Below are 27,584 nucleotides of genomic sequence, written 5' to 3'. Positions count from 1 at the left end.
GTGAAAACATGGTGAGCGTCATTCTTAGAAGATTATTTGTGACAACGCTGTTGTAAATAATTAAGTATGTCTTATATCCTGTTTTTGCACAGGTGATTGTGGCCATCATTAGTTTCCTGGAGACTATGTTACTAATGTATCTGAGTTACAAGGTAAGACAGAGTGTGCTAAAAAAAGCACTCTGGCTTCAAACATGATTAATGCATTCTGTACAATTAATCACTTACAATGTGCTAGATTGACAATCCATAAGTGGTGCAATTAGACCAAGTCATTTGTCAAGGCTACATTAAAGACAGACAGTAATTGCAGGATATGGCTGAGGTGAAGGAATAAGTGGTTTTGCAGGGTGACAGACAACAATGAATCTCTGCAGTGACTCACTGTCTTTTGTGTGCTTACAGATGAAAGTGTTAAAAGTCTGTGCCTGTTTTTACTTTTAGGGGAACATTTGGGAGCAGATATTCCAGGTGTCCTTTCTTCTAGAGATGATCAACACAGTTCCCTTCATCATTACGGTAAAAGTTTTACCATGACAACCCTGAAATGTGCTTTATTATGCAGAAGCACTCCATGAAAAATTAAGCACATCCTATGATTCAGAAGCTTGTGGAATCACTTTTAGCAGCAATAACTTTAATAGTTAGCAACCATTTTCTATATGATTATATCACTCTCTCACATTGATGTGGAGGAATTTTAGCCCACTCTCTTCTGCAACATTGCTTCAGTTCACTGAGTTTTGCAGTTTATTTATGCACAGCTCTTTTAATTCAATTCAGTTCAATTCCATATATTTATACAACACCAAATCACACAACAGTCGCCTCAAGGCGCTTTATATTGTAAGGTAGATCCTACAATAATACATACAGAGAAAAAGCCAACAATCATATGACCCCTATGAGCAAGCACTTTGGCAAAAGTGGAAAGGAAAAACTCCCTTTTAACTTTGTTATAGATTTGATGCTTTACTTGAGCTCATTAAACATGTGGCCTCTGGAATTATTGCTATACAGAGGAGTTTGTGGTTGATTCTAAGACTGCAAGGTCCCCAGCACCTGTTGCTGCAAAATAAACAAATCGTCACCCCTCTACTGTGACAATTTGATAGTTGGTATAAGGTGTTATGCTATGTCCACCTCTGGGAAGATTGGTTACTATCTTGAATGTTTTCCACTTTTGAAGAATCATTCTCATTGTATGAAGGATTGTATGCATTGTATAAATGATGGACGTAATACTCCCTCCCAGATTGATGAGCAGCAGCAGTTGCTTCTCATCAGTTGCTGAGTTCTTTCGTCTTCCGTATTGTGTTAAAGCACACTGAATGCTCTGGACCAGCAAACTGCAAAAACTTCTGCTCCTGTAATACCCTCATTAGGTGTACTCACGCATAATGATGGTCTCTTAATCAGCACCTGGCTGCTACTTAACCTCTTAGGTCCGATTGGTAGGGTGTACTGGATTTTTTTACACACTCTTCTGCTTAGGTTTACTGTCATGTTGTTGTTACTCCAAATGTATTTATCTGTTCTTAAGATAATGTTTTTTGATTATATTAAGATAGATAGAATCTAAAGAGGGTGTACTTTCTAATGGATGGCACCTTGATTTGTGGTGGCCAGATGGCCAGAAAAAAATAATCATTTCAAGCTCAGCAGAATTGTCTCTTTAAAGAAGTCTTGGCCTTGCTACTCTAAAAGATAAAACAAGTTTCATTAAGGACTAGTTTGTTGGTGCCAAACTACATCAATGTGCAGGACAAGTGTGCATCTGCCTGTCACAAGAGGGTCATCAACATTCAAATCATTGCCCTTGCTGTAATTAATGCTGCATGCTTGCTTTGATTAGCTCTTATATGAAAATGCTCAACTACAACAAGTACTAGAGAGGTAACACTGACATTTTGTGCAGATTGAGCTACATGGACAGAGAAGATAGAACTACAAACATCATAGCTGACTAAGACAGTGCAGAGTATTCCTCTTTAATGATTCTGGGTATAAAAACGTTACACAATAATACTTAAAAGTTTTAATTTTCACAGGTAGCACGTTTAAGCTGCAGACATATGACCCACTGCTGTGAGATTTTTATTGTTTGAGAAAACTCTGAAATGAAGTGTTTTCTACCTCTCCTCAGATTTTCTGGCCCTCGATAAGGAACATTTTCATTCCTGTGTTTCTCAACTGCTGGTTGGCCAAATGTGCTTTGGAGAATATGATCGTAAGTCAAAGCAGTTAACTGAATTTTGTCTATTAATGACCAGTTTTCAACAGCTTATTGATTTACTTCAGACATTTTAACTGCACTGATTTATAAAGGCCTTCGTACTCCCCGACATCCACACTGTAACAACAAAAAATCCTTCTTTGGTTCTGCTCTGTTTGTGCTGCACACAGGAGGGAGCTCATTAGGGATTATTTTCAGTGCTGTGTGCATTTTATCATGTTGCTCTGCAGACTGCAGTGGGGAGCATACAAGAGTAGAAGCATCTGCAACCGCTAAACGAATTCACAATTAAATGGAACAGGGGTAGACGCAGTGTCACTGATTATAAGCATTTGTATCCTTGGGAAACACAGTGGTCCAGTGGTAGTACTCACTGTCACCTCACAACAGGCAGGAGCTTAGTTCAAATCCAGACTGGTCCTATTGCATGCCTTCACTGTGTCTGCTTGGGTTTGCTCCAGGTATTCCAGCTTCCTCCCACAATCCAAAAAACATGCATGGGGTTGGATTAATTAGAGATCCTAAATTGACTCTAGATGTGACCTATTATCTGTCTCTGTGTATTAACCCTACAACAGTGTACCCTCGTCCTGTGACAGCTGTGATAGGCTTCAGCCTCCCCCTATAACTCTGAATTTGATAAGCAGAAGAAAATGAATAGGTTTTTAACTATAACTGCTGTATGTTGTTTATGGTAGAACGATGTCCATCGAGCGATCCAGAGGACCAACTCGGCCATGTTTAACCAGGTCCTCATTCTGATCTGCACCCTGCTCTGCCTCGTCTTCACTGGGTGAGCCTGCCTCTGCAGGGACTGTAAAACCATTCTGTTCAGAGTGGTGACATATTGTGCTTCTGTCTGTGTTTGCTAAAATGTGAAAGAACTGTGCAGATTTTTATTTATATTTTTAATAATTACTAAGCGATACTAAAAATGGTGATCCAGATAATTCCAAATATTATGGGAGCATAACTTTGACAGTGCTGTTTAGTTCACTGCAGGGTAGTTAAACTCATAGACAGTACGTAAAACACAGATGTAACCATGATTATGTGAGCTGTTTATAAACTGTTGTTTTGAAGCCTGGAGCTGAGCATTTTCACCATCAGCGTCTTGGTTTTTGGAAACCAGAGGTGACAAGCAATGGTTGGCTCTGACTGAGAAATCGAGTGACTCTGTGCGCTCATATGGTAGCGACCTGCCAATCACAAGGCAGGCGGACTCCAAAATATACCCTGCTTTATTTAACTCTGAATGGGGCCATAAAATTAAAAATATGAAAATCATGTTATACAGATGATTCAAAACTAGCAATTGAGATCATAATCATAATTATATTAATGAAGAAAACTGCAAAACAAACTAATAAAGTAAACAAATCCACTGATTTATCCATGTGTGGCTGATGCCATCACAGTGAGACAGCTGACGTCACATCTCCTGGCATCCACCGTGTTTTTGTGTTATTTCAGCTTGCTGTATACTCTTGCTTTTTGTGACCTGGTAAATGTGACACCGTTGCCGCAGCCGAGTGCAAAACAAGCGTATGAGATCACATTTCAGTGATATAGCCGTACAGGAACTTAGACATTTTCAGATTATACAGTGGAGGTTGATGCAACAGCTTTAAAAGAAGAGAATTTACAGTGAAAACTTTGAAAAGCATCCACCAGCTTTGTGCTTTGATTTCTTCTACTCTATACTACTGGTTAAAGTATAATTGTAACGGTGAAGAGTGATCCAAACCATTTTTGCTAGCTGAGAAATGCTCAAAATGAATTAAAATATCAGTTATGAAGTCAAAATGACAAACAAAAGCTTAATGTTTATTTTTTATTAATATTTAAACAAACCTTTTAGTTGTTAATACAGCATATTTATTTATCTATTCCTTGTGGCCTCTATGTCCAGGTTCATAACCAACCTACATGCTGTAGCTGTATATGCTGACTTCGTATTTGTTTGTATACAGCACGTGTGGGATTCAGCACCTGGAACGAGCAGGCAAAAATCTCTCCCTCTTCACTTCGTTCTACTTCTGCATTGTCACCTTCTCCACTGTGGGCTTCGGAGATGTGACTCCCCGCATATGGCCTTCCCAGTTACTGGTAGTCATCATGATCTGCGTGGCCCTGGTGGTGCTGCCTCTTCAGGTACAAAGATACTGAAATAATCTTTGGATCCGTTTACATTTCCTCGTGTGACCTCTGCATCGCGTGCTGCTTGTCAGTTTGAAGAGCTGATCTACCTGTGGATGGAGAGACAGAAGTCTGGGGGGAATTACAGCCGCCACAGAGCACAGACAGAGAAACATGTTGTGCTGTGTGTCAGCGCACTCAAAATAGACCTGCTCATGGACTTTCTCAATGAATTCTACGCTCATCCACGACTGCAGGTAACGACCGTTACATACACGTGCTCGAGGTTTACTTACAAGTGATAATGACTGACATGGTGTGTCTCCATTTACATAGAAATTCCTCTTTTGAGATACTGATGTGGTTCTTACATAATCTTCAAGGATTACTATGTGGTGATCCTGTGCCCAACTGAAATGGACCTCCAGGTGCGAAGGGTGCTGCAGATCCCTCTGTGGTCTCAAAGAGTCATCTATCTGCAAGGGTCTGTCCTCAAAGATCAGGATCTGCTTAGAGCCAAGTAAGTTACAGTTCCTATAACTAGATTATACTTTAACTGTGACTTTTTCCAATATATAATCCTGTGAAAAAAAGAGACTCTTCACAGGACTGTTTGCAGTCCTGTTAGAAACTAATCACACCCTTCCCGCTTCCAATAGGAATTAAGAGGGTAAGTAACACTTAGCCCTGCTAATCAAATGTACTTGATTAACTGATCATCAGCAAGTTAGAACACCTCTACAAAATTTTGTCAGTTTGCTAATCTTAACACAATTAAAACAATGCAACAGCCTCAGGAGTCACACTGTGCAATTCTCAGAGAAACTGGACCCCAGAGCTACATCTCAGACTTTACAGGCTTCAGCTAGTATGTTAAATGTAAAGGTTTATGACAGTACAATGAGAAAAAGACTGAACAAGTCTGGCTTGTTTGGAAGGGAGAAAGCGACATAACAGCACAGCATAGCACAGCGGGTTTGCCAAGTTGCATCTGAACCACACGACTTCTGAAACAATGCCCTTTGCACAGATGAGACCAAATGTGAGGCCATCTGTCCAACAGCTAAAACTTGGGCTCAAACTGGGTCGTGCAACAGGACCAAGATCTCCAGACAAATCTACAATCTTGTTTATTATTTCCTTACGCCTGGTGCACTTTCTTTTGGTGTTATGGTTTCATGTCCCTCTTGTTTTCCCCACACTGTTAGTTTATTGTCTCCTTAGTCCTGGTCTTTTATTTTGGGAACCTCTTGTCTCTTGTGTTTTGTATTCAATTCTGCTTCCCCTCTTTCATTATCTGTAATTAGTTTCAGCTGTTTTCCCACCTGTTGCCTGTTTCCATGTTATCCTGTGTTTGTATATAAAGCCTCAGTCTCCTTTTTGTCCTTTGTTGTATTTTTCCTAGTTCTATATTTCCCTTGAATACTAGAAGTTTTGGTTTTCTTGTTTTTAACTTGCATTATTTTGTACTTGGTGTAAGTTTAGCATTTTAGCCGCTTTTAAGTTTACCCATTGTCTTCCAAGTCCTGCTTTTTGCATCCATCTTCTGCCTGCTACACAGCTGCTTCTGACACAAATGCCAACAAACATCAATGAAATGAAGGAAAATTGCAGTCAATAACATTGATTAGGGACGTGGTAAAAGTTTGGAACACTGTCCATCATTTACTGAAATGCGCCATGTTGGTGCTCATTTTGTGGGAGACTAAAAATTGCTTTATTATATAAAATTTTACAATCATTGTGTAATCTTTACTGAGTTCGCAGAATAGTATTAAAGCACAGAATGAATATTGGGAGGGGAGAGGATGGGAGTTGAGCTGTTGAAGCCCATATTATTAGTTAATGCAGTCCTTAGAAACCCACTATAAGTGGTTAAGTGTAAGTGTAAACATAGTCATAATAAAATACTGTTTTATTGTGTTTGCTTCACTGTGTTTGGCAAGGGAGAAAACATTTTGAGAAGAGGTCAGAGTGATGTGAGAATTTTATTTCTAAATAAATTCAATTGGGCCCCAAAGTATTTGTGCTTGACTTCAAAAGAATGCTACTAGAATGAAAATGAACAAATGGAAATACAGCTTGGATCAAATGCGTAGTTAAGATGTTAAGATAAATGTCAAACTTCCCATTACAAAGAATAACATAGATATTGAAAGAGAAAGTTGAAAAATGAAATGGTTTCAAGACTGACCTTTGTTGAAATTGTCTTTTTCCCCTTTTTTCTCAGTCAAATAGCTCTGTGTGCTGTTTTTTTCAGTTTGTTTGTCTTTCTTGGTTTCCTGTTGATTGGTTATGTTAAAAATATAATAATGTACTGGTGTCATATTCATAAAGACAGTTTTATGGATTCCTTTTATCATCTGACATCTGCACCTCATTTGTTTCCAATTAAATCATCTACAGTGGCTCCCAAAAGTTCATATTTCACATTCTGGGAAAGGTACTGATAATTCTTGCAAACTGTCAGTAGGACTTAAAAGACTATTGTCCTACCAATCCTTAATATTACCCTGATATTCTCTTCTTCTTTTCTTAGTAAATAGGCTTGTCAGAGCTATTGTTTGGCCTCATACTCAGACAACACTGTAATTATTCATTCAAGCTATACTCATTCCTTTTGAAAGTGAACCGATAGAGGGACTGCTCTTCTGAAGAAAGGCAACATAATCTGTCTCACATTCTTCTGATACTTTGGAGTTGTGAAAGATTCATGAGGGAGACTATGGAACATTGTAACAATGATGAAAGGCATAAAAACTTGTTGTCAATCTGTATGTCAAGTCAGGTTTATTTTTGTAGCCATAATGACATCTATGACTCAGTTGAATTTTATTTATGTCGTACCTCTCATACAAGTCCAATTTGACAAATATCCAGTATGCAGAGCTGCAGCCAAGTTTAAGCGATAAATCCAGGAATTTTGTACAGCGCATTACAGTTAGTTTGCATATTTGTGGTAATCGTATACAGTCTTGATTTATGTACGGCTGTTTGAAAAACTTCACAGGGATTCTTTCAGTGAAGTTGTGACAAAGGTGATAAAGATGAAGGTGTTCAATAGACAGAACCACACCAGGAACAGCCCAGATATACAGGGAGTGCAGAATTATTAGGCAAGTTGTATTTTTGAGGAATAATTTTATTATTGAACAACAACCATGTTCTCAATGAACCCAAAAATCTCATTAATATCAAAGCTGAATGTTTTTGGAAGTAGTTTTTAGTTTGTTTTTAGTTTTAGCTATTTTAGGGGGATATCTGTGTGTGCAGGTGACTATTACTGTGCATAATTATTAGGCAACTTAACAAAAAACAAATATATACCCATTTCAATCATTTATTTTTACCAGTGAAACCAATATAACATCTCCACATTCACAAATATACATTTCTGACATTCAAAAACAAAACAAAAACAAATCAGCGACCAATATAGCCACCTTTCTTTGCAAGGACACTCAAAAGCCTGCCATCCATGGATTCTGTCAGTGTTTTGATCTGTTCACCATCAACATTGCGTGCAGCAGCAACCACAGCCTCCCAGACACTGTTCAGAGAGGTGTACTGTTTTCCCTCCTTGTAAATCTCACATTTGATGATGGACCACAGGTTCTCAATGGGGTTCAGATCAGGTGAACAAGGAGGCCATGTCATTATTTTTTCTTCTTTTATACCCTTTCTTGCCAGCCACGCTGTGGAGTACTTGGACGCGTGTGATGGAGCATTGTCCTGCATGAAAATCATGTTTTTCTTGAAGGATGCAGACTTCTTCCTGTACCACTGCTTGAAGAAGGTGTCTTCCAGAAACTGGCAGTAGGACTGGGAGTTGAGCTTGACTCCATCCTCAACCCGAAAAGGCCCCACAAGCTCATCTTTGATGATACCAGCCCAAACCAGTACTCCACCTCCACCTTGCTGGCGTCTGAGTCGGACTGGAGCTCTCTGCCCTTTACCAATCCAGCCACGGGCCCATCCATCTGGCCCATCAAGACTCACTCTCATTTCATCAGTCCATAAAACCTTAGAAAAACCAGTCTTGAGATATTTCTTGGCCCAGTCTTGACGTTTCAGCTTGTGCGTCTTGTTCAGTGGTGGTCGTCTTTCAGCCTTTCTTACGTTGGCCATGTCTCTGAGTATTGCACACCTTGTGCTTTTGGGCACTCCAGTGATGTTGCAGCTCTGAAATATGGCCAAACTGGTGGCAAGTGGCATCTTGGCAGCTGCACGCTTGACTTTTCTCAGTTCATGGGCAGTTATTTTGCGCCTTGGTTTTTCCACACGCTTCTTGCGACCCTGTCGACTATTTTGAATGAAACGCTTGATTGTTCGATGATCACGCTTCAGAAGCTTTGCAATTTTGAGACTGCTGCATCCCTCTGCAAGATATCTCACTATTTTTGACTTTTCTGAGCCCGTCAAGTCCTTCTTTTGACCCATTTTGCCAAAGGAAAGGACGTTGCCTAATAATTATGCACACCTGATATAGGGTGTTGATGTCATTAGACCACACCCCTTCTCATTACAGAGATGCACATCACCTAATATGCTTAATTGGTAGTAGGCTTTCGAGCCTATACAGCTTGGAGTAAGACAACATGCATGAAGAGGATGATGTGGACAAAATACTCATTTGCCTAATAATTCTGCACTCCCTGTAAAGTAAAGGATATAAAGGAATAATTATCTGGTGCTTTGCTTAATTTGTAAGTTTGCTTACCTCAAAAAAAGTCTTTGATTTTTATGGTAGTTTCATTTGAATTTTAATAGAGAGAATATCAAACAAAATCCAGAAAAAATACATTACACAGAAGTTAGAAACTGATTTGCATATGATTGAGTGAAATAAGTATTCGATCCTCAAGCAAAACATAACTTAGTACTTGGTACCCTTGTTTGCAACAGCGACAGCAAGATGTTTCTTGTAGTTGCAGACAGGAGGGATTTTGTTCCGCTCCTCCTTCCAGAAACTCTCTCCTTTATGTTTGTTGGCTGCTGCTTGGCAACTCAAAGCTTCAGCTGCCTCCACAGATTTTCTATAGGATTGAAGTCTGGAGACTGGCTAGGCCACTATATGAACTTAATGTGCTTCTTCTTTAGCCACGCCTCTGTTACCTTGGCAGTATGTTTTGGGTCAAGGTCATGGAAAAACAGCCCCAAATTATTTTTCCAACTCTGTGCTTGACTGTGAGGATGACTTTGGGTCATACTTAGTATTAATCTTTCTTCAAAGTCCGAGTTGATGCTGAAGAGCTTGATTTTGGTTTCATGTGACCACAGCGCTCTCTCTGGATCATTTAGATGTTCACTGGCAAACTTAAGACAGGTCTGTACGTGTGCCTTCTTTGGCAGGGGGACCTTGCAGGCACTGCAAGATTTCAGTTTATCACAGCATAGTGTGTTACCAGTGGTGACTTCAGTTCAGTTTTATTTATATAGCGCCAAATTAAACAACAGTTGCCTCAAGGTACTTTATATTATAAGTTAAAGACTCCGCAATAATACCAGGAAAACAGAGAAAACCCTAACAATCATATAATCCCCTATGAGCAAGCGCTTTGCTGACAGTTGGAAGGAGGGGCGGGGCCATCTGCCGCGACCAGTTGGGGATGAGGGAAGGAAAACAGGTCTCCTGTTATTGTGAGGGGAGGAGGAGAAGTTATATATATATTTTTTTCCATTTCTAAATCACATCAACAGTTGTTACCTTCTCACCAACCTTGTTGTCGTCTTGTAGTCCATTCTAGCCTTGTGCAGTTCTACAGTCTTATGCTTGATCTTCTTCGGCAGCTATTTGGTTTTGCGTGGTGGTGGAGAAGTGGGAATGGATAAAACTGATTTTATAGACAGGTTGAATAGGTTCAATTATTTATTTCAGTTAAAATTATGCATATCAATCTGCAACTTTTATGTAATGTTTTTTCCTCCATTAAAAGTAAAGAAACATAAGAATTAGAGAGCAAATTCAGGGGATCCCCCACTATAGCTGCCATCTTTGAAAACATTTTATTAATAATTAATAATAATAATTAATAACTGTAAACATAAACACACCCTGGCACTTCTCAGTCCTGTGCTGACTGTACAGCTGTACCATACGGCATGTCCTAACTTTATTCAAATCAAAATTACATTGATGTAATGGATTGTGTAAATTCACTGGATACATTTGGCAGGTTTCTGACAGAGCAATTAGAAGTCGAGGACTGGGCGTGTAGAGCTTATATTCTGCATCTGGCACTGTTTCAAATCCTCCCACACTTTGTTTTGCATTCTGCACTCTCTTGGCTCTGTTAATCATATGCAAAATCAGTTCCATATTCTCAGCACCTTCAGTATACAGTATATATTATTTCAGCTTGTTTTGTCTGCCTGCAAGCGAGCAATGCTAATCTGAAAATTCAATCAAAGATTGTTGTTGTCTCGCCTCACTATTATCATTTCAGCTTTGTCTTTTGTGGGTTGTATTTTCTCTGCCGCTGTTTTGTTTTTTTGTGTAACATGACATTTAATAATTTGTCAATTTTGTCACAATTCTGCAGAATGGATGATGCAGAGGCTTGTTTCATATTGAGCAGCCGTAACGAGGTGGATCGCATGGCTGCAGTAAGACAAAAAATAACAAATGACAAATTATGAACTGTGCTGTAATTCTGATTTATGAGTTTTCAGAAATTAATGCTGTCTGTCACAGAGACAGCTGCATAATTTTTGTTGTTTCCCCCCTCAGGACCATCAGACCATCCTGAGAGCTTGGGCAGTGAAAGACTTTGCTCCAAATTGTCCCCTATATGTCCAGATACTCAAACCTGAAAATAAGTTCCATGTTAAATTTGCAGGTGAGAGTTTCTAAATGAAATAATGAAGCAATCACGCAAATACATGTTCAGTCAAGTCAGTAACTTTTTGGACAATGACACAGTTGTTTTGTAATTTTGCCTCTGTACATCATCATGGTGGATTTAAATGTAAACAGTTAAGGTCGACTGAAGCTGAGAGTTTTTATCCGCTTTATTTGATATGGAATAATGAGGGGAGAGGCCTCACCTGACCATGAAACTGTTTATCAGTCCAATGACCTTTGGACATCTGGCTAAATAGGAACTATATATATAAAATGGCTGTAATTCCTAAACAGCTAGTGCAACACTTTTATTAAACCCTTTTATTCACCCCTTGAATTAAAGTCTGAACTTTAAATCAAAGCTTGATTGTGTGGTTTAAAATGCACTGTGGTGGTGTGCTCAGACAAAACAACAGAAATTATTTTTTTGCCCATAAAAAAAGCAAATGGGGAATTATTTTACAGCCCACTTCTTTCCCTTCATATACACTCATTGGTCACTTTATTTGGTATACCTGTTCAACATCTCGTTAGCACAAGCAGCTAATCAATCACATGGCAGCAACTTAGTGGATAATAATAATAATAATAATGGATTGGATTTATATAGCGCTTTTCAAGGCACCCAAAGCACTTTACAATACCACTATTCATTCACTCTCACATTCATACACTGGTGGAGGCAAGCTACAGTTGTAGCCACAGCTGCCCTGGGGCAGACTGACAGAAGCGAGGCTGCCATATCGCGCCATCGGCCCCTCTGGCCAACACCAGTAGGCAAGTAGGGTAAAGTGTCTTGCCCAAGGACACAACGACCAGGACAGAGAGCCCAGGGATCGAACCGGCAACCTTCCGGTTGGCGATGCGATTCCCAACCCCCTGAGCCACGGTCGCCCTGGCTCAGGGGGCATGTTTGGTTAAAGCAAAGTAAGCATCAGAATGGAGAAGAAAGCTGATTTAAGTGACTTTGAACATGACATGGTTGCTGGTGCCAGATGGGTGTTCTGAGTACTTCAGAAAAAAGAGGTCCAACCGAGTACTAGCTAGGTGTACATAATGAAATGGCCAGTGAGTCTATTTACCAGTAGCTTTTGTTCAGTCTGTGGTAATCAGACATTTATAAACCTTCCAGTTTGTTCTTTTACACCTAACAACTGCCCATACAGTTAGCTATTTCAGGTTTAAATGTCAGGCGAAAGCCAAGAGTTGATTAGCTTAGCTCGGCATAAATGTGTAACTCCCCATAACACCAGCATGTACTGTAAAAATTAATGAGATTGTGATTTAGCAAGAATTTGGGGAGTTAAGTGTATTTGTTAACAAATACAAATCTGTAAGACAGCTCTGATTGTGCACACAAGTAAATGCACACATGACCTTGGCTAAGCCTTATCATATACTTGCCTTTGCAGTGATGATGGGGCTGATACAACTTTGTACAGTGACACATAATATAATCACCCCATTATAACATTAGTGCAAGTTGTAGAGTACTGTGAGTAGTTCTCGGCCAGCTCTGCTGATCAACTATTTTCTTCATTTTCAGATCATGTTGTTTGCGAGGAAGAGTTCAAGTACGCCATGCTGGCTCTCAACTGTGTTTGTCCTGCCACCTCCACTTTGGTTACACTCCTTGTACACACTTCCCGTGGACGGTCAGTTCTTCTACAAAACCTCCTCAGGCTGTTTGATTACTCCTTAGTGAGACTGCAAAGTTCAAATTTCTTCACATTTTCATGTCTGCTGATGCATAAATAGGACCCATGGAGCTGCCACAGAGAGGTGAGAAAGCCAAGCCAAAGACAAAAGTCCCAGCTCATTGTGAAGCTCAGCAGGATGTAGGAGAGAGTGCACCAAAAGAGAGAACAGCCGCCACCGAGATTGATTTTTTTAGCATGTGTTTCCTTTGTAGCGCCGTATGAAAAGCACTCCAGTGGAAAAAGATTTTTTCACAGCATGCAAACAGATCTCGCTTAAAAGCTGATTTCAGTGCTCAAGGGAAACAGCATTAATGAAGAATAAATAGGCTTTAGTTAGTGCTTGCTGTGTTCCTGTCAACCCTTCAGAAAAAAAAAAGCTTGTGTATTTTCTATTCTAAATTTTTAAAATTGCAGACATTTTCCACACAAGTGTAACAATATGTACCTGAACGTACCGTATTTCATTCTGCATGTTTCCTTCGCTTGTGTGGGCGTTTTGTGTGAAACGCTAGGTTTTAGTGACATGCAGCTCATCATGGCGCTGCAGTGGGAAATAAAAGGGGATCAGGAGTTACCAATCGTCACGAGCAAGTTATTTTTCCTTTTACTCAGAAATATGAAAGTTAGAGTGAGAAATCCAATTTACATGTCTTCTTATGCAAATATTAATAACTACTAAGAAGCAAGTCTGTAAACCACCACCTTGGGGTTGTTCTGAGCATCTCTCACAGCCCATTAAACTCCATCAAAGCACTTGAACAATTACAGTAATAACCGGAAGTCATTACAAAGGGCATATTAGCACAAAACTGCCTGACTGACACAGATAAATTAAGCTGCCTGCTTTCGTCAGGAGACTTTTGAGACCCCAAGGGTCTAGAGGTAGGTGTGCAGCAAAGAAGAGAGTTTTTCTTTCACAACTGATGATTATCACTGATGCTGAATAGACTGAATAGGTTTACGTGTTAAATTTACCCATCCGTCTGTATTTCCTCTGAATGATTCCAGAGAAGGACAGCAATCCCCGGAGCAATGGCAGAGGATGTATGGATGTTGCTCCGGCAACGAGGTCTACCACATCAAAGTGTGTGACAGCAAGTTCTTTGGAGAGTACAATGGCAAAAGCTTCACATATGCCTCCTTTCATGCTCACAAGAAGTGAGTAGCTTTGTAAGCAAACGCATCTCCCTCAGAGATTAAAATGTTTGCTTGTCTGTTTAGCTTAGTGTTACACAGCATTAAGTGCTTCAGCAGTGCTTTTCTGGTGAAAGTCATATTCTGTGTGCCGCAGACTACAAAAACACTGGTTTTAATTTCATGCATGTTTAAATAACACTTCTGCTCTTGTTTGAAGAAAAAGCTGTGCCAAATACTGTCTTGCCTAGAATTATAAAAGGAAGTTCATATCATCCTTATATCCGTCCTTTGCAAATAAAGCTACTAGCATCAATCAGTTAGCTAATCATGGCTTGAAAACCGGAAATAAGTAGAGCCGTTAGCTTGTCTCTGTCCAAAGGTATCTAAATCCACCTATCAGCAGCTTTAAGACCCATCAAACAACTGTTCTGCATAGGGCAGAGTTTAAAGTTTAAAAACTATTCAAGATTAAATAGTTAGAATGAATTTGAAGCTTTATCTAAATTAATTTCATTTCAAAGGTTAATGAGACCTAAAAACTTCATGTCCAGTATATTCAGTTATATCTGATGAAGGCTGCCTAAAATTATGCTGGCTTTGCACACACATAAGACTTTAGGGGCTTCTTCTTTCCGTCCAATAATGTTCCATAATTTTCAATTTAGAATTGTGTCTCATGTCTCTCTGTTACACTGTCTCTGATGCTACACACAACCTAATTTAGCAGTGACCAAAGATACCACAGTCTGCCCTGCACCAGTTCAGCACCTGTCTGTCTAATATACAAAGTTATACATGGTCTGGCACCTCCACCAATGAGTGATCTTATTAAACAAAAGTCTAGCAGTGTTGTCGGGTCTCGACTGACTCGAGCCACTGTGAGAGGTGATTGTGAATGGGCATTTAGACGGACCACCTTTTCACAGAATGCTCTGTCGTATCAAGGAGTGAGCTTCTGGAATAGTCTTCCACTGTCAGGGAAAGTACAAGTCTTTGTATCTTTAAGAGTCACTTAAAAGGGTGGCTGAGGGACGCACAAACATGTGATCATGTTTAATTAATCATGCTTTACATTAGACGTGAAAAAGAGTTAGTGTATTACAAAAAGGGAAACAACTATTAATGTAATGGGTCAGTGCAATAACCCGACAGTCAGGGCATGTGTAATACTGGGGTTTGTGCAATATAATTGATGTGTTTCCATTATTGTTCTCTGTATTGTCCTCTGTTGTCCACTCCTCTTCTCATATTTACATTTGTTAAAATGTTCATTAATGTGTATTGCCCCACTTTCTAAATAAAGTAAAATTACACTAAATTAAATTAACACAGTTCATCACTGTACACTAAACAACATCACTGAAAAACTACCCAGTCTAACCTGCTCTTACTATCTTTTTTAGTAAAATGGACTGAAACATTCAATTTGAAATTATGTGCTACTTTTAAAAAATTACTCCACTTACCAAGTACCACAAACACAACTTCTTATCTGAACCATGAGCGCATTGCAGGGATGAAATGAAAAAAAGGATACATGCAGGCGGGGTCATCTGTTGACTTAACTCCCTCAGTGGCATCAGTTAAAAGGAGAACCACAATGCAGCTCGTAAAAACAGATGTTGCTTGACAGTATTTTGTGCAACTACCACTCAGATGTAACAACTCGTTAACTGTAGATGCCATTCTGGATTGTTCCAACCTCCTTCAACCCCTGGATAAGGAGCATGTGGCTGTGTTTGGACATGACATAAGAATCATACTGATGCTCCATCAAAATAGGACGTAAGAAGCTCCACTTTGGGGGTTTTCAGCTTTGTCCTGCTGGAAGAGTCCTGCCATCAGGGAGTGGTATTAGTGTTGTGTTCAAACTAAAATCTACTATTCATCGGGTTCTAAGAGAGAACGGCATATCATATTAGCAACTGAACTAGCTGCAAAACAATATCAGTCAGAAGATCTTTTGTGGGATTGTATCAGTTATCAAGGAAAGCTCAGTATTTCTTAACACCTGTTTTGTATAATTTTAGCAAAGTGCTATAATGAAAATTTATTTGATATAGGAATAACAAGTACATTTAATATGCATGGAGGTTAATTATTAATCTTGGAGCTCTCATTAAGATGCAAATTAAAGTTTTTCTTTTTTTCATGCTGTAAAATATAATTAGCTAATAATACCTCAAACTTATACCTCTTTGATGACATCTCTGATAAGATATATCTGTTTAGATGAGAAAGAATGAGCAGAAACACCAACAAATATGCTTTAAGATTGCAAATCTTATTAAAGCTCTTAATAGCTTTTAAGCAATTAAAAGACTTACTACTGAATTTTCAGTTTTAATTTGAAGTTTCTGTGCTCATCCAATCTGAAAATCTAGTCTTTAAACTTACGAGTAGAACTGCTCTTTTTCTTTTGTCCTCAGTCTTCCATCAAGCAGGTCGTTCAGGCGCTTTAGTCTAACGGCAGGTATGTGATCCCCAGGTATGGTGTTTGTCTGATTGGTATAAAGAGGGAAGACAACAAGAGCATCCTGTTAAACCCTGGGCCGCGCCACATCATGGCTTCTACAGACACATGCTACTACATCAACATCACCAAGGAGGAAAACTCAGCCTTCATCTTCAACCAGGAGGAGAAGAAGGGTGGTCCTGCTGGGGGACTCTTTGATGGGCCTTCACAGCTTCCTGTCCACAGCATCATTGCCAGCATGGGTGAGAAAGAAAACAAACTGATCACGTTCGATCAAACTTAGGACTGAGATTCATATGAACCAGAATGGATGTATTTACAGGTACGGTTGCCATGGATCTTCAGAATACAACCCCTCCTGATGCCCCAGTAGGTAAACTGGTCCCACCTACAGTAAATGGAACTGGAAGTCGTAGGCCGAGCATTGCTCCGGTTCAGGAATTAGCAGACTCTGCCTCAATCTTGCCATGTGACCTGCTAAGTGACCAATCAGAAGATGACTCGGTCTTCACAGATGAAAAAGGCCACTCATCTACAGAGTAAGGATTCTGGTTTTCTGTGCACGTGTAAACACACACAGTTTAATACCACCAGTCTATTTTCTTAACTTCTTGTCCAGTTCGGGGTAGTGGGAAGACTGGAGTCTAAACCAGCTCTCATAGAGGGAAAGGCAGGTCACACCCTGCCAGACAAACATAGTTGTATTAAACATTAAGATTGTCTTAATTTGCACATGGATGTATGCCTTGTATTCAGAATGCTGGCAGGTATTAAATGTGTATTTTATGTCACCATGGCTGAAGTTCATGTTGTTCTCAGAGAGCCAGCCATTCACTCTCACATCTTTGAGAATTACCAGCTGACAGGGAGGACATAAAAACACACACAAAAAGGTGGCAGATGGTAACTGGATTCAAAACCAGGACTCTCTTGCTGTGAAAATGCACGTTAAAGCCATTAACTGTATCTAAAAGATGGACATAGCCTCTGTGTTCATAGTGTTTATGTATCTTTTTTGAATCTACGTTGTTTTTACTGAACAGCAAGGTTCAAAATATCTGGCTTCACAATTAAAAGGTATTGAAGTCTACGAGCCCATTGCTCATTTTATTTATAACTTCAGTTAACAACTTTGTAATATTATGGTCTTAGTCACTGTCACTGATGTTTGTTTTGTAAAATATGACACAGTTTTAGATGGTAGCGACTTCCATCTATTATATACAGTCTATTCTTAAACCTATTTACAAGGAGACCGAGCAGAAACCACACCTAAAGAAACTGATTTAAAAAAAAACAGCAGGGAGTATTATTAGCGAGTATGATTACTCGTTATTTATTAGGCTTAAATTTTTCTCAGATAGAACATAATTTTTTGTAATCTTGTATTTTTGCTTTAAGTTTGCATTCTTGTTTAAGTTCACAACATGAACTTTAGCATGCTGGCATGGGTTCATGTTGTTCTTGTTCAACTTGAACAAGAACAACATGAACTTCAGCCATGGTGACATAAAATACACATTTAATATATGCCAGCATTCTGAATACCAGGCATACATCCATGTGCAAATTAAGACAAACTTAATGTTTAATACAACTATTTTCTTCACTGTTTTGTAGTATCCGCCTATATATTATGCAAAAAAACAACAACCCTCAAACAAACAAACAATGTTTCTTACCTGTTAGATTTCTGTAGTGGCCCGTGCTAATGTGCTGTACATATAATAAAGATACTCCTTCATATTTCCTTTTTTCTCTCCAAGTAACAGAGGCCAGTTTGGGTGTTTTTATTAAAAAATAAAGGAAAGGAAAGTCCTGTATGGTTTATGAAATGTGTCGTTCATGCTTTTTGGATTCGTTGCCAGGTATGTGAAAGGTTATCCCCCTAACTCTCCGTACATTGGGAGCTCGCCCACCCTTTGCCATCTGTTGGCTGAAAAAGCCCCGTTTTGCTGCCTACGTCTGGACCAGGTGGGCAGTCGATGTTCCTTCAACTTAGTCACTCAAATTACTTACTGCCTCAATCACTCCCTCTCTCCTCTCTCTGTCCTTCACTTCATAAAAGCAATCCTGAAATACCTCCATGTTTCTGAGTTTTTTCTGTCTTTGCAGGGGTGCAGGCACAACAGCTTCGAGGATGCCAAAGCGTACGGGTTTAAAAACAAGCTCATAATCGTTTCAGCCGAAACAGCAGGGAACGGTCTCTATAACTTCATAGTGCCTCTCAGAGCCTATTACAGACCCAGGAAAGAACTCAACCCTATTGTCTTGCTGTTGGATAACCCGTGAGTTCGCCCTCGCGGCGCGCACACACGCCTGCCACACGCACACTGTCCCTTTCTTCTCCCTTCACTCCATCCTTCACCGTTTCACACCGGGAAACATTATGTATGTTAAAAGCCTGCGTCAGCCGAGCACTTAGGACACGGCTGTGGAGGCGGGACTCCATTGTCAGCCCTGATGTTAGGTTAGTGCTGTACCGCTTGCAGTGACGGTGTGTTTTGAGTGACAAAGAAAATAAAAACACTGCTCTCTGTACCTCCAGACGGTCACCATGGTAACTTGCTTTGCCTTGAACCTGAATGATTTAGATTGCTACAAGGGGAGGAAAAGATGGAGAAAATGATTTCTTTGGAGAGCACTACGCAGGCTTTCATCCACAGCCCTGATGTGTCCCTTTCAGCCCCCACATGCCAGCTCTCAGGACTCTCATGGAAACAGACAGATAACAATAACTCTCCGTTCATGCGGCGCTCTCTCTTTCTCTCTTCCTATTGGTGTCGCACGCATACAAATACAAACACCCACGCATTTACGACAGCCTTGGGTCTCTAGTCAGCAGGACTGGGCAGATGCATATGCAGTGACGTTCTGTCAGCAGCTAAATCTCTCTGAGTGGACTCATCCCTCAGCCTGAAGCCACTAACAGGGAATTAAAGCTACCATTTAAGTGCTTTGGGGAACTTGTGCTCACTGTTGCACATATTATAAGAGCATAGCAGCTACTATAGTCAAAAATCTTAATGCTTTCTACTTTAATAGACTTTATTTTATGTTTGTCTTCTTTTTTTGAGGAGACGTCAGGGCTATTTCATTTTGCCAGCTGAGATTTGAATGATCAAATGCTCAATATTTCAAATTTGGCCCATCTCATGTTGTTATAATTCATCGCTGCACATTAAACAAAATGACAAGAAATGGCATGTCTACAAGAAATACTATTCACTTTTTGTGTAGCTCTTTTTAACAGTGCAGCAGTTCAACACTCTTTACATAAGACAGAAAGATAAACATCATTAGTAACACTATATTTACATAATATCAGAAGTGTGGCTACACACAGCAAAATATTTAAAAAGTACAAGAGGAAGCCAACATGTTTTCAGAGAAAGGAAGCTTGGGCTACAACTTTTCTATGTTTGAATGATACACTTATCTCTTTAAAATCTGTTATATATTCATGTAATAAGGTTCATGGAAGCTAAATGCACCATATATACTTCCCTCAGGCCTGATAATCACTTCTTGGAGGCCATCTGCTGTTTCCCAATGGTCTACTACATGGCTGGATCCATAGACAAGTGAGAATGTCACATAATTTTCTGCTTTCATTTTCAGTTTTGATATTTATTACATTTACTTTTTTATGTTATATTCTGCTTTTTTATTGTGTGTGTATATTTCAGTCTGGACAGCCTGCTCCAGTGTGGGATCATCTACGCCGATAACCTGGTCGTTGTGGATAAAGAGAGCACCATGAGCGCCGAGGAAGATTACATGGCCGATGCCAAAACTATTGTCAACGTGCAGACAATGTTCAGGTAAAGTGAGCATTTTTTCCAGTCGTTCATATATTATTCATGAACCGCAGTCAGTTTGTTATGAAATGATGCCTGAGCTTCTAATTCCTCTTTTTTTTTCTATCACTTTCTCCCACTCAAGGTTGTTTCCCAGTCTCAGTATAATCACAGAGCTTACTCACCCATCCAACATGAGATTCATGCAGTTCAGAGCGAAGGACTGCTACTCATACTCTCTCTCTAAGTTGGAAAAGGTAAAAACAGCATGAGGGAGCTTACGGTTAGTTGCCCTGTAGGCCTTTACAGATGCTTTGCTTTATGTGTGTCCTGTCTCTCCCCCACAGAAGGAGCGTGACAAAGGCTCCAACTTGGCCTTCATGTTTCGCCTACCCTTCGCTGCGGGCAGAGTCTTCAGTATCAGCATGCTGGACACCCTGCTCTACCAGGTTGGTACACACTTGCAGCGAAACGCGTAGTCTGAGGTGACTCTTTTTTAACACTAGGTGAAAGAAATGAGTAATGTCTGAATGATGGCTCATAGCAGCAGAAAAACAGCATCACCTGAAGATGGTGAGCAGTGTTACCATCATAAAGCACAAGTGCCCTCTTGTGTTCAGTGACTGATTAAAAGGTTTCCCTTTTTTTTTTTCTATTGCATTTATAGCTGTCATGGCTATGTGTATGTGTATGTATGAAGCGATACAAGTAATCTTCTGCTATTCTTTGTTAGTCTTTTGTGAAGGACTACATGATCCTTATTGCAAGACTGCTGCTGGGGCTGGATACCACCCCAGGATCAGGATACCTGTGTGCTGTGAGTGTGACAGAAGAACAGAATTAATGAAAAGAAAGAAGCACAGTGCAGCCCATATGCCCTAATAGTATATGCTATCATGTGCTGTTCTAGATGAAAGTGAAAGAGGAGGATCTGTGGATTGGCACTTACGGGAGACTGTTCCAGAAGCTCTGCTCCTCTAGTGCTGAAATTCCTATTGGGATCTATCGAACTGAGTCACACATTTTCTGCACTTCTGAGGTGAGATCTAAGCAAGATGTCAGGCTATCAATCTCCAGTCCAAGAACTTATTTATTAAATACACAAAAAACAAATGAATGTATGCAGTGATGTATTTCCATTGAGATCTCATTTTGGTGCTTGAGCAAAAACTAAAAACAGAAGAAAATGATTTACCTCAATGAATTATGGTCAGCCTCCCTTCTTTAAAGATGTGTAAATGTAACTTATTGTCTCGCCACCTTAGTCGCAGGTGTCAGTCAGCGTTGATGACTGCGAGGACACAAAGGATAAGGGGGACGAGTCTCGCAACAACGACCCATCCGATCACCCCCTGTTGAGGAAGAAGAGCATGCAGTGGGCTCGGCGTCTGAGTAAGAAAAGTGTGCGGTGGCAGGGGGCGAGCCGGGATTCGAACAAAGAAAACGCCCAGCGCATTGCCCAGCAGCGCCTCAACCTCTACAGGCGCTCTGAGAGGGAAGAGCTGTCAGAACTGGTCCGCAACCGCATGAGGCACCTGGGCCTCCCCACATCTGGATATGGTAATGATAGACACGAGAAAACCGACAGCTCGGTATTTAATTGTTTTTAATCTAACTGCTGTTTGTGTACCTGTAGATGACCTGACAAATCTGACAGCCAGTGACGTCATGAACAGAGTTAATCTGGGTTACCTACAAGGTATTCAACTCATGATCCTGCAAATACAGTTTGATCATGGCATCGCCTTTTGTGCTTGACTGTGGTGATGTTTGTGTTTCAGATGAACAGAACGATCACCAAAATACTCTCTCCTATGTCCTTATTAACCCATCTCCTGACACTAGGCTGGAGCTCAATGATGTTGTGTAAGTTTTACTACTTTATGTTGCTGCGCTGTGTATTTCCCTTCCTCCACATCGTTGTATTTCGATGTATTTACATGTCTGATGACATCAAATTATTCAACGGTGAGGGAAAAAGAAAAAAAAATGCCAGTAAGATATTAGTGCACACTATAATTAAAATAAAGTGAATTGCCAATATTTTTATGTTATTAATGAATGAATGTAATTTGTAGAGCAAATCCATAAAAATGGCATATTAACTAATTTTACATGCTACAACTTTACATTTTTGTCAGTTTATTAGGCATCTAAGCTGTAAAGAGATAAAGACTTAGCTGGTTTTAATAGTAGATTATGTTGCAATTAATGAGCAGACATCGAAAAGAGTACACTCAAAAAAATGAAATTGAGTGGTTGTTACGTTTACAAAATTCAAACTTGCAATGTGAACAAAATAATTTCATGTTTCTGTGGTGAACGTAATTAAATCATGTAGGATCTGCATGAAATCCAGCAACTTAATTTATTCTTGTTGAGATGACATGATACAATCTAGTAAGAGTGGTTAGTTGCCTGGATTCACAAAATTCACAAGATCAGACAAGAGTTCAAACCACAGGAAAATCACTGGGGTTAGAAGAGACAGACAACCATACACACACTATTAGCTATTTATTGTGGTTTAACCTGTAAAGGACAAAAACGTACAGAAAATTCTATATAAAGCCTTGTAATCATAGTTTCCCTATTTTTTTAAACTCTATATTGACAGCTCGGTGGCACAGTGGTTAGCACTGTTGCCTCGCAGCAAGAAGGTCTTGGGTTCAAATCTGCAATCTGGCCAAGTTTGCAGTGGGTTCTTTCTGGGTACTCTGGTTTCCTGCCACAGTTAAAGTCATGCATAAATTAGGTTTAGGTTAATTGGTGTTTCTAAAATATCTGTGAACATGAGTGCAAATGGTTGTCTGTCTCTCTGCGATAGACTGGTGACCTGTCCAGTACTCTGACTCCCACCCTATCACATCTGGGATAGGCCCCAGTGTCACTGCAACCCTGGTAAAGATAAGAGGAGTGCAAGTTATTATAAATCCATTAACATTTTATGTTAACAAGACTCTAGACTTTGTTACACTTTGTTGAACACTCCAAAAATAAATAACTTTATAAATGAATGTAAAATAACCATGGAAAGGATTTCCACATTAATAAATGGCTTTCTATCACAATTAAGCATTTTTGTTGTACTAACGTAATTTGCATTGGTTGGATCAACTCAATTAAATTAAGTTGGACTCAACTGTAGTAAAACAGTTGATTCATCATTAATTAATCAAGTTAGTCCAACTCAAGTACATTAAGTTGGATTAACAGAATTGCTTAATGCTAAAATAAAGCAATATAATTACGTGGAAATTCTTTCCATGATTTTTTATGTTCATTCAAAGAGTTATTTTTTTGAGTGTACTGGACTTAATTTTGTCTGGTGGCAAGAAGCACACCTCTTATGAATATAAATAAAAGAGGGGTAAATAAAGGTGATGTCAGTAAGTTGCTTCAATTGCCTTTAAATTGTAAATTAAAGACGCTACAATAATAGAGAAAAAACTCCAACAATCAGACAACCCCCTATGAGCAAGCACTTGGTGACAGTGGGAAGGAAAAATTCCCTTTTAACAGGAAAAAACCTCTGGCAGAACCAGGCTCAGGGAAGGGCATGACCAATTAAGGCTAAGGTGTAGGGGGGCATGACAAAAGACATGCTGTGGAAGAGAGCGAGAGATGAATAATATCTAATTATTAGATACTGAGTGGTGTATAAACACTTAGACAGTGAAAAAAGGTGGTGAAGAAACACTCATGGGAAGCACCCGGCACTCTAGATCTGTTGCAGCGTAACTAAGGGAGACTAAGGGAGGTTTCAGGGTCACCTGATTCAGCCCTAACTATATGCATTATCAAAAGGAAAGTTTTAATCATAATCTTAAATTTAGAGAGCGTGTCTGTCTCCTGAATCCAAACTGGAAGCTGGTTCCACAGATTAGGGGCCTGAAAGCTGAAGGATCTGCCTCCCATTTTACTTTTAAGTATCTTAGGAACCACCAGTAACTCCTAGAGCATTAGAGCAAAGCACTCTAATGGGTTGATATGATACAATGAGGCCTTTAAGATGTCCTGGTCCTTTCATTCTTCAGTGAGCTGAGTGAGTATGGAGCAGTTTTAATAATGAGCGAGATACATCAGCATTTCATTGCTTTCTGCTCTCTTTCTCCCACCCAGCTACTTGATTCGTTCGGACCCTCTGGCTCACGTCCCCGAAGAGCCCCCTGTCCACAGCAGCAGCCTGAAAGAGAGACACGAGTCCAGCATGGACACCAGAGAGGACACCCAGCTCTGATACCCTGCCAACCTTTATTGCTACACTCATTAACCCAGCTTCAGCTTCTGTGGGGGTCTCGTTGCATCCATGCGGGTCCAGTCTGAAAGAGGACAATTTGTGCTACAAAGTTTCAGCACCTGCAATCTGCCACTGTATTATACGAGTGCCTAATGTTTGTCAGGTGACAGCTGATGTCATCAGTGACATTTTCATCCTCTTGCCACAAACTCTGTAAAAATAGTGTGTTGATATTTGTGAGAGCTCTTTTTAGATAGAACTTTATTAACTTTATTAATCCCTCGGGTGGGTTCCTCTGGGAAATTCGATTTCCAAAAAAGCACAGCACCGACAGAAGTTACAGATTTACAGAATATTATATATATATATATATATATATATATATATATATATATATATATATATATATATATATATATATATATATATATACACACACACACACACACACACACACACACACACATATATAAATACAGAGACAATATAAATAAAATATACGAAGGGGATAAATAGAATAAATAGGAATAAAAATAAAAATACAAGTGAAAATAGGAATAAAAATAAAAATGAGCAGTCAGGGACATGCTTGTTATGAAGTGAAGTGAGCTAACTGAAGGAATGCCAGTCAGTTTCATCAGAGCTTAAGAGCCGGCCCTGGTTAGAATGAATCCAATTCATTCATTCAAGTATGAGCACAGAAATATGTATTTGTCACTGAAAGCTACAGAACTCTGGTGGTTTGGTTTGAAGTATCGTTATTAGAAAAATTGTGACATTGAAGTTCAGGATTTAATCCTCTTTCCTTGCTTTTTTTTTTTGAGAATATCAGGTGATCATATTTTGAATTTCCCTGGATACACATTTTCTGTTTACCACCACTCGCATAAACTCAAGCGTAACTTGCAACACTACATGACTCAAATAAAAATATATGCTTTAAACTCTCAAAGCTTAATTTTTGCAGCTGAAGAATAGAAGTAGATTTTTAGTGGTGTAGATTAGTATCATGTACAAATAATGGTGGTTACTTATATGTTTGCTGCAGTGCATTTCTTAGACTGGATGAAGTATTTACTACTACAAGAGCTTAGTTCAACCCTTTAAACAGGCTGTGCCATGTATTCAATATTGTGCCATAAAGTATTTAGTTGATTAACACTATATTAGTAATTAGAGAGCGCCATTTTTCTTTCAGCACCGCTAAGTGAAACACTTTTGCTTCATAATATACAATTGTGGTTGCTTTGGCCTAATGCAAGAGTCTTTCTGACTCTTTGACTTCGTACTTATTTGAGTGTTGAACTTATTTATACTTGAGTCTTATTTTATTCGCACATTAAAGTGCTGTATTATGAACACAACATACTGAAATGATTTCAAGTTGCCTATATTGTTTTTTTACTATAGAAACCTGTCTATTAGTAAGCAATGACATTAAAGGAATAGTCTGATGCTTTAGAGACTTTGCAAGAATTTTGAGAAGAATGCTACTGCTTAAATTGTTTTAAGATAATTTCATAAAAATGTTAGCTTACTTTAAGATAAGCACCATAAATGGGGGGAGCAACTAACCTGCCCGGAGGCCGCAACAGACTGAGCTAAGTAACATGTTAAATCTAATTTAGGCTTTTTAATTATTTGAATTGTGAAAATATCATTTATGGATTGTTTATTGTGTTTATACAAGCCTCTGTTTATTCCTTCTTCTTCTTCTCTCAACAACCCAGAGCTAGTTAATGAATAAACCGAAGAACAAACTTGCACCTCTAAATGCACAGACACAAATCACTTATGTACCTGCATGAAAATATGGGACATTTAATACATTATTTATAGATTATTAAAGTCCTATTATTTAATAAAACAAGTTATTGGGATACGTTCAAGGTGAAATCTGATTTTTGTTGTTGCCATCACAGGAAGTTATGATTTGGTTGTGATAGAGAAATGTTGTTTTATAAATTGTCTGAATGTATGCATGAAGTGGGTTTGATCAGTGAGACGCTCCCTCTGATCTCTGTTTGAAAGATTATACACTTCAGCTTCCTTCTAACTGGCTTTTGAGACCTGACCTGATTTTATGAGAAATGTGTTTGCCCCGATGAGCAGGAGGAAACTGCAGCTGAAAGTCGTCAACTTTCTTTGGTGGCCGCTGAGGCTGACTGCACGAGTGAGTAAATCCCCATAAAGTACCCTGTTTAAAAGACCATTCTTTAGAGTATTAAAAAGTATGTCTGATGCAAAAAAACATACATATATGTAAACCCATGCACCTAACACTGGTGCTATTGCCATGGTTACCTTAATTGACAGGAGCTAGTTGGTGTATACTTTGCTTCACTTCCACTGATTGGCGTCACTAAACTGGAATCTGTAATTATGCTGCTGGTGATTTTTGAAGCATTTTTAATGGAATTTTCTCGCTAAAAAGGGATTTCACATTTTTACTTGTTCTTTCAAATACAAAATGACTTGATAACATTAATGAGAGATAGGTCTGACAGATTATAGGTGAAAAATAATCACTTTTTGGGAAAACAAGGCACACGGTGAGCCATCAGTGTTAGATGGTGAGAGCAAACTTGTCGGTTGATGTACAGTAAAATTCTCCATTTTCTTTAGTGACTTTAATTTATCAGGACTTTTGTTTTTAATTTGATATTTGCTTATTCTATGTACATCATTAAGTGTATTTTCTTTAATAAACGACAATATAAAAGATCATTTACAGCAATTATAATCATTTAAAACATTTCCATATTTGTACTGGGATAGTTTTTTTTTGTTAAAGTCGCAGGGAACCACCGGAGCTATGGATTGGTTGCATATTTCCACTGGCTCCCTGTGGCTCTAAGGCAACAAAATCATCGTAATATTGTAATTAAAATGCAAATTTGATTAAAACCAAATAATCATAAATAGCCCACTGCCGAGTAGCAGTGTGGTACAATGTTTTACTTAGCTACATCTATTAGTAGTCCTGATAGTTTCATTAAGGTAATTATTAAGT

General features: G+C 39.1%; 1 protein-coding gene across 1 annotated transcript in view; it reads left to right on the top strand.

Annotated features, from left to right (window-relative positions):
• Positions 1-24,754, top strand: part of kcnt1a (potassium sodium-activated channel subfamily T member 1a) — a 39,677-nt gene extending 14,923 nt beyond the window's left edge. Inside the window, exons 7-31 of the mRNA XM_085411337.1 lie at positions 93-152; positions 444-518; positions 2,146-2,229; positions 2,934-3,028; positions 4,209-4,389; positions 4,467-4,631; positions 4,758-4,894; positions 10,917-10,980; positions 11,105-11,213; positions 12,765-12,873; positions 13,927-14,076; positions 16,544-16,773; positions 16,854-17,070; positions 18,400-18,505; positions 18,647-18,819; positions 20,044-20,115; positions 20,221-20,355; positions 20,477-20,588; positions 20,679-20,780; positions 21,065-21,148; positions 21,242-21,370; positions 21,597-21,891; positions 21,968-22,030; positions 22,113-22,197; positions 24,454-24,754. Of these exons, the coding sequence (XP_085267463.1) occupies positions 93-152; positions 444-518; positions 2,146-2,229; positions 2,934-3,028; positions 4,209-4,389; positions 4,467-4,631; positions 4,758-4,894; positions 10,917-10,980; positions 11,105-11,213; positions 12,765-12,873; positions 13,927-14,076; positions 16,544-16,773; positions 16,854-17,070; positions 18,400-18,505; positions 18,647-18,819; positions 20,044-20,115; positions 20,221-20,355; positions 20,477-20,588; positions 20,679-20,780; positions 21,065-21,148; positions 21,242-21,370; positions 21,597-21,891; positions 21,968-22,030; positions 22,113-22,197; positions 24,454-24,571 (3,150 nt within the window). The 3' untranslated portion in view covers positions 24,572-24,754. The remainder of the gene's footprint in view (positions 1-92; positions 153-443; positions 519-2,145; positions 2,230-2,933; positions 3,029-4,208; positions 4,390-4,466; positions 4,632-4,757; positions 4,895-10,916; positions 10,981-11,104; positions 11,214-12,764; positions 12,874-13,926; positions 14,077-16,543; positions 16,774-16,853; positions 17,071-18,399; positions 18,506-18,646; positions 18,820-20,043; positions 20,116-20,220; positions 20,356-20,476; positions 20,589-20,678; positions 20,781-21,064; positions 21,149-21,241; positions 21,371-21,596; positions 21,892-21,967; positions 22,031-22,112; positions 22,198-24,453) is intronic.
• Positions 24,755-27,584: the final 2,830 nt, after the last annotated feature.

The sequence above is a fragment of the Rhamphochromis longiceps genome, linkage group LG7 (genome assembly GCF_057381845.1).
Source record: "Rhamphochromis longiceps isolate RC_006_pf linkage group LG7, R_longiceps_female_GT1.1, whole genome shotgun sequence".
NCBI classification, from domain to species: Eukaryota; Metazoa; Chordata; class Actinopteri; order Cichliformes; family Cichlidae; genus Rhamphochromis; species Rhamphochromis longiceps.
Note: the sequence above shows the minus strand (reverse complement) of the source record. Positions and strands in the feature narration are given on the sequence as shown.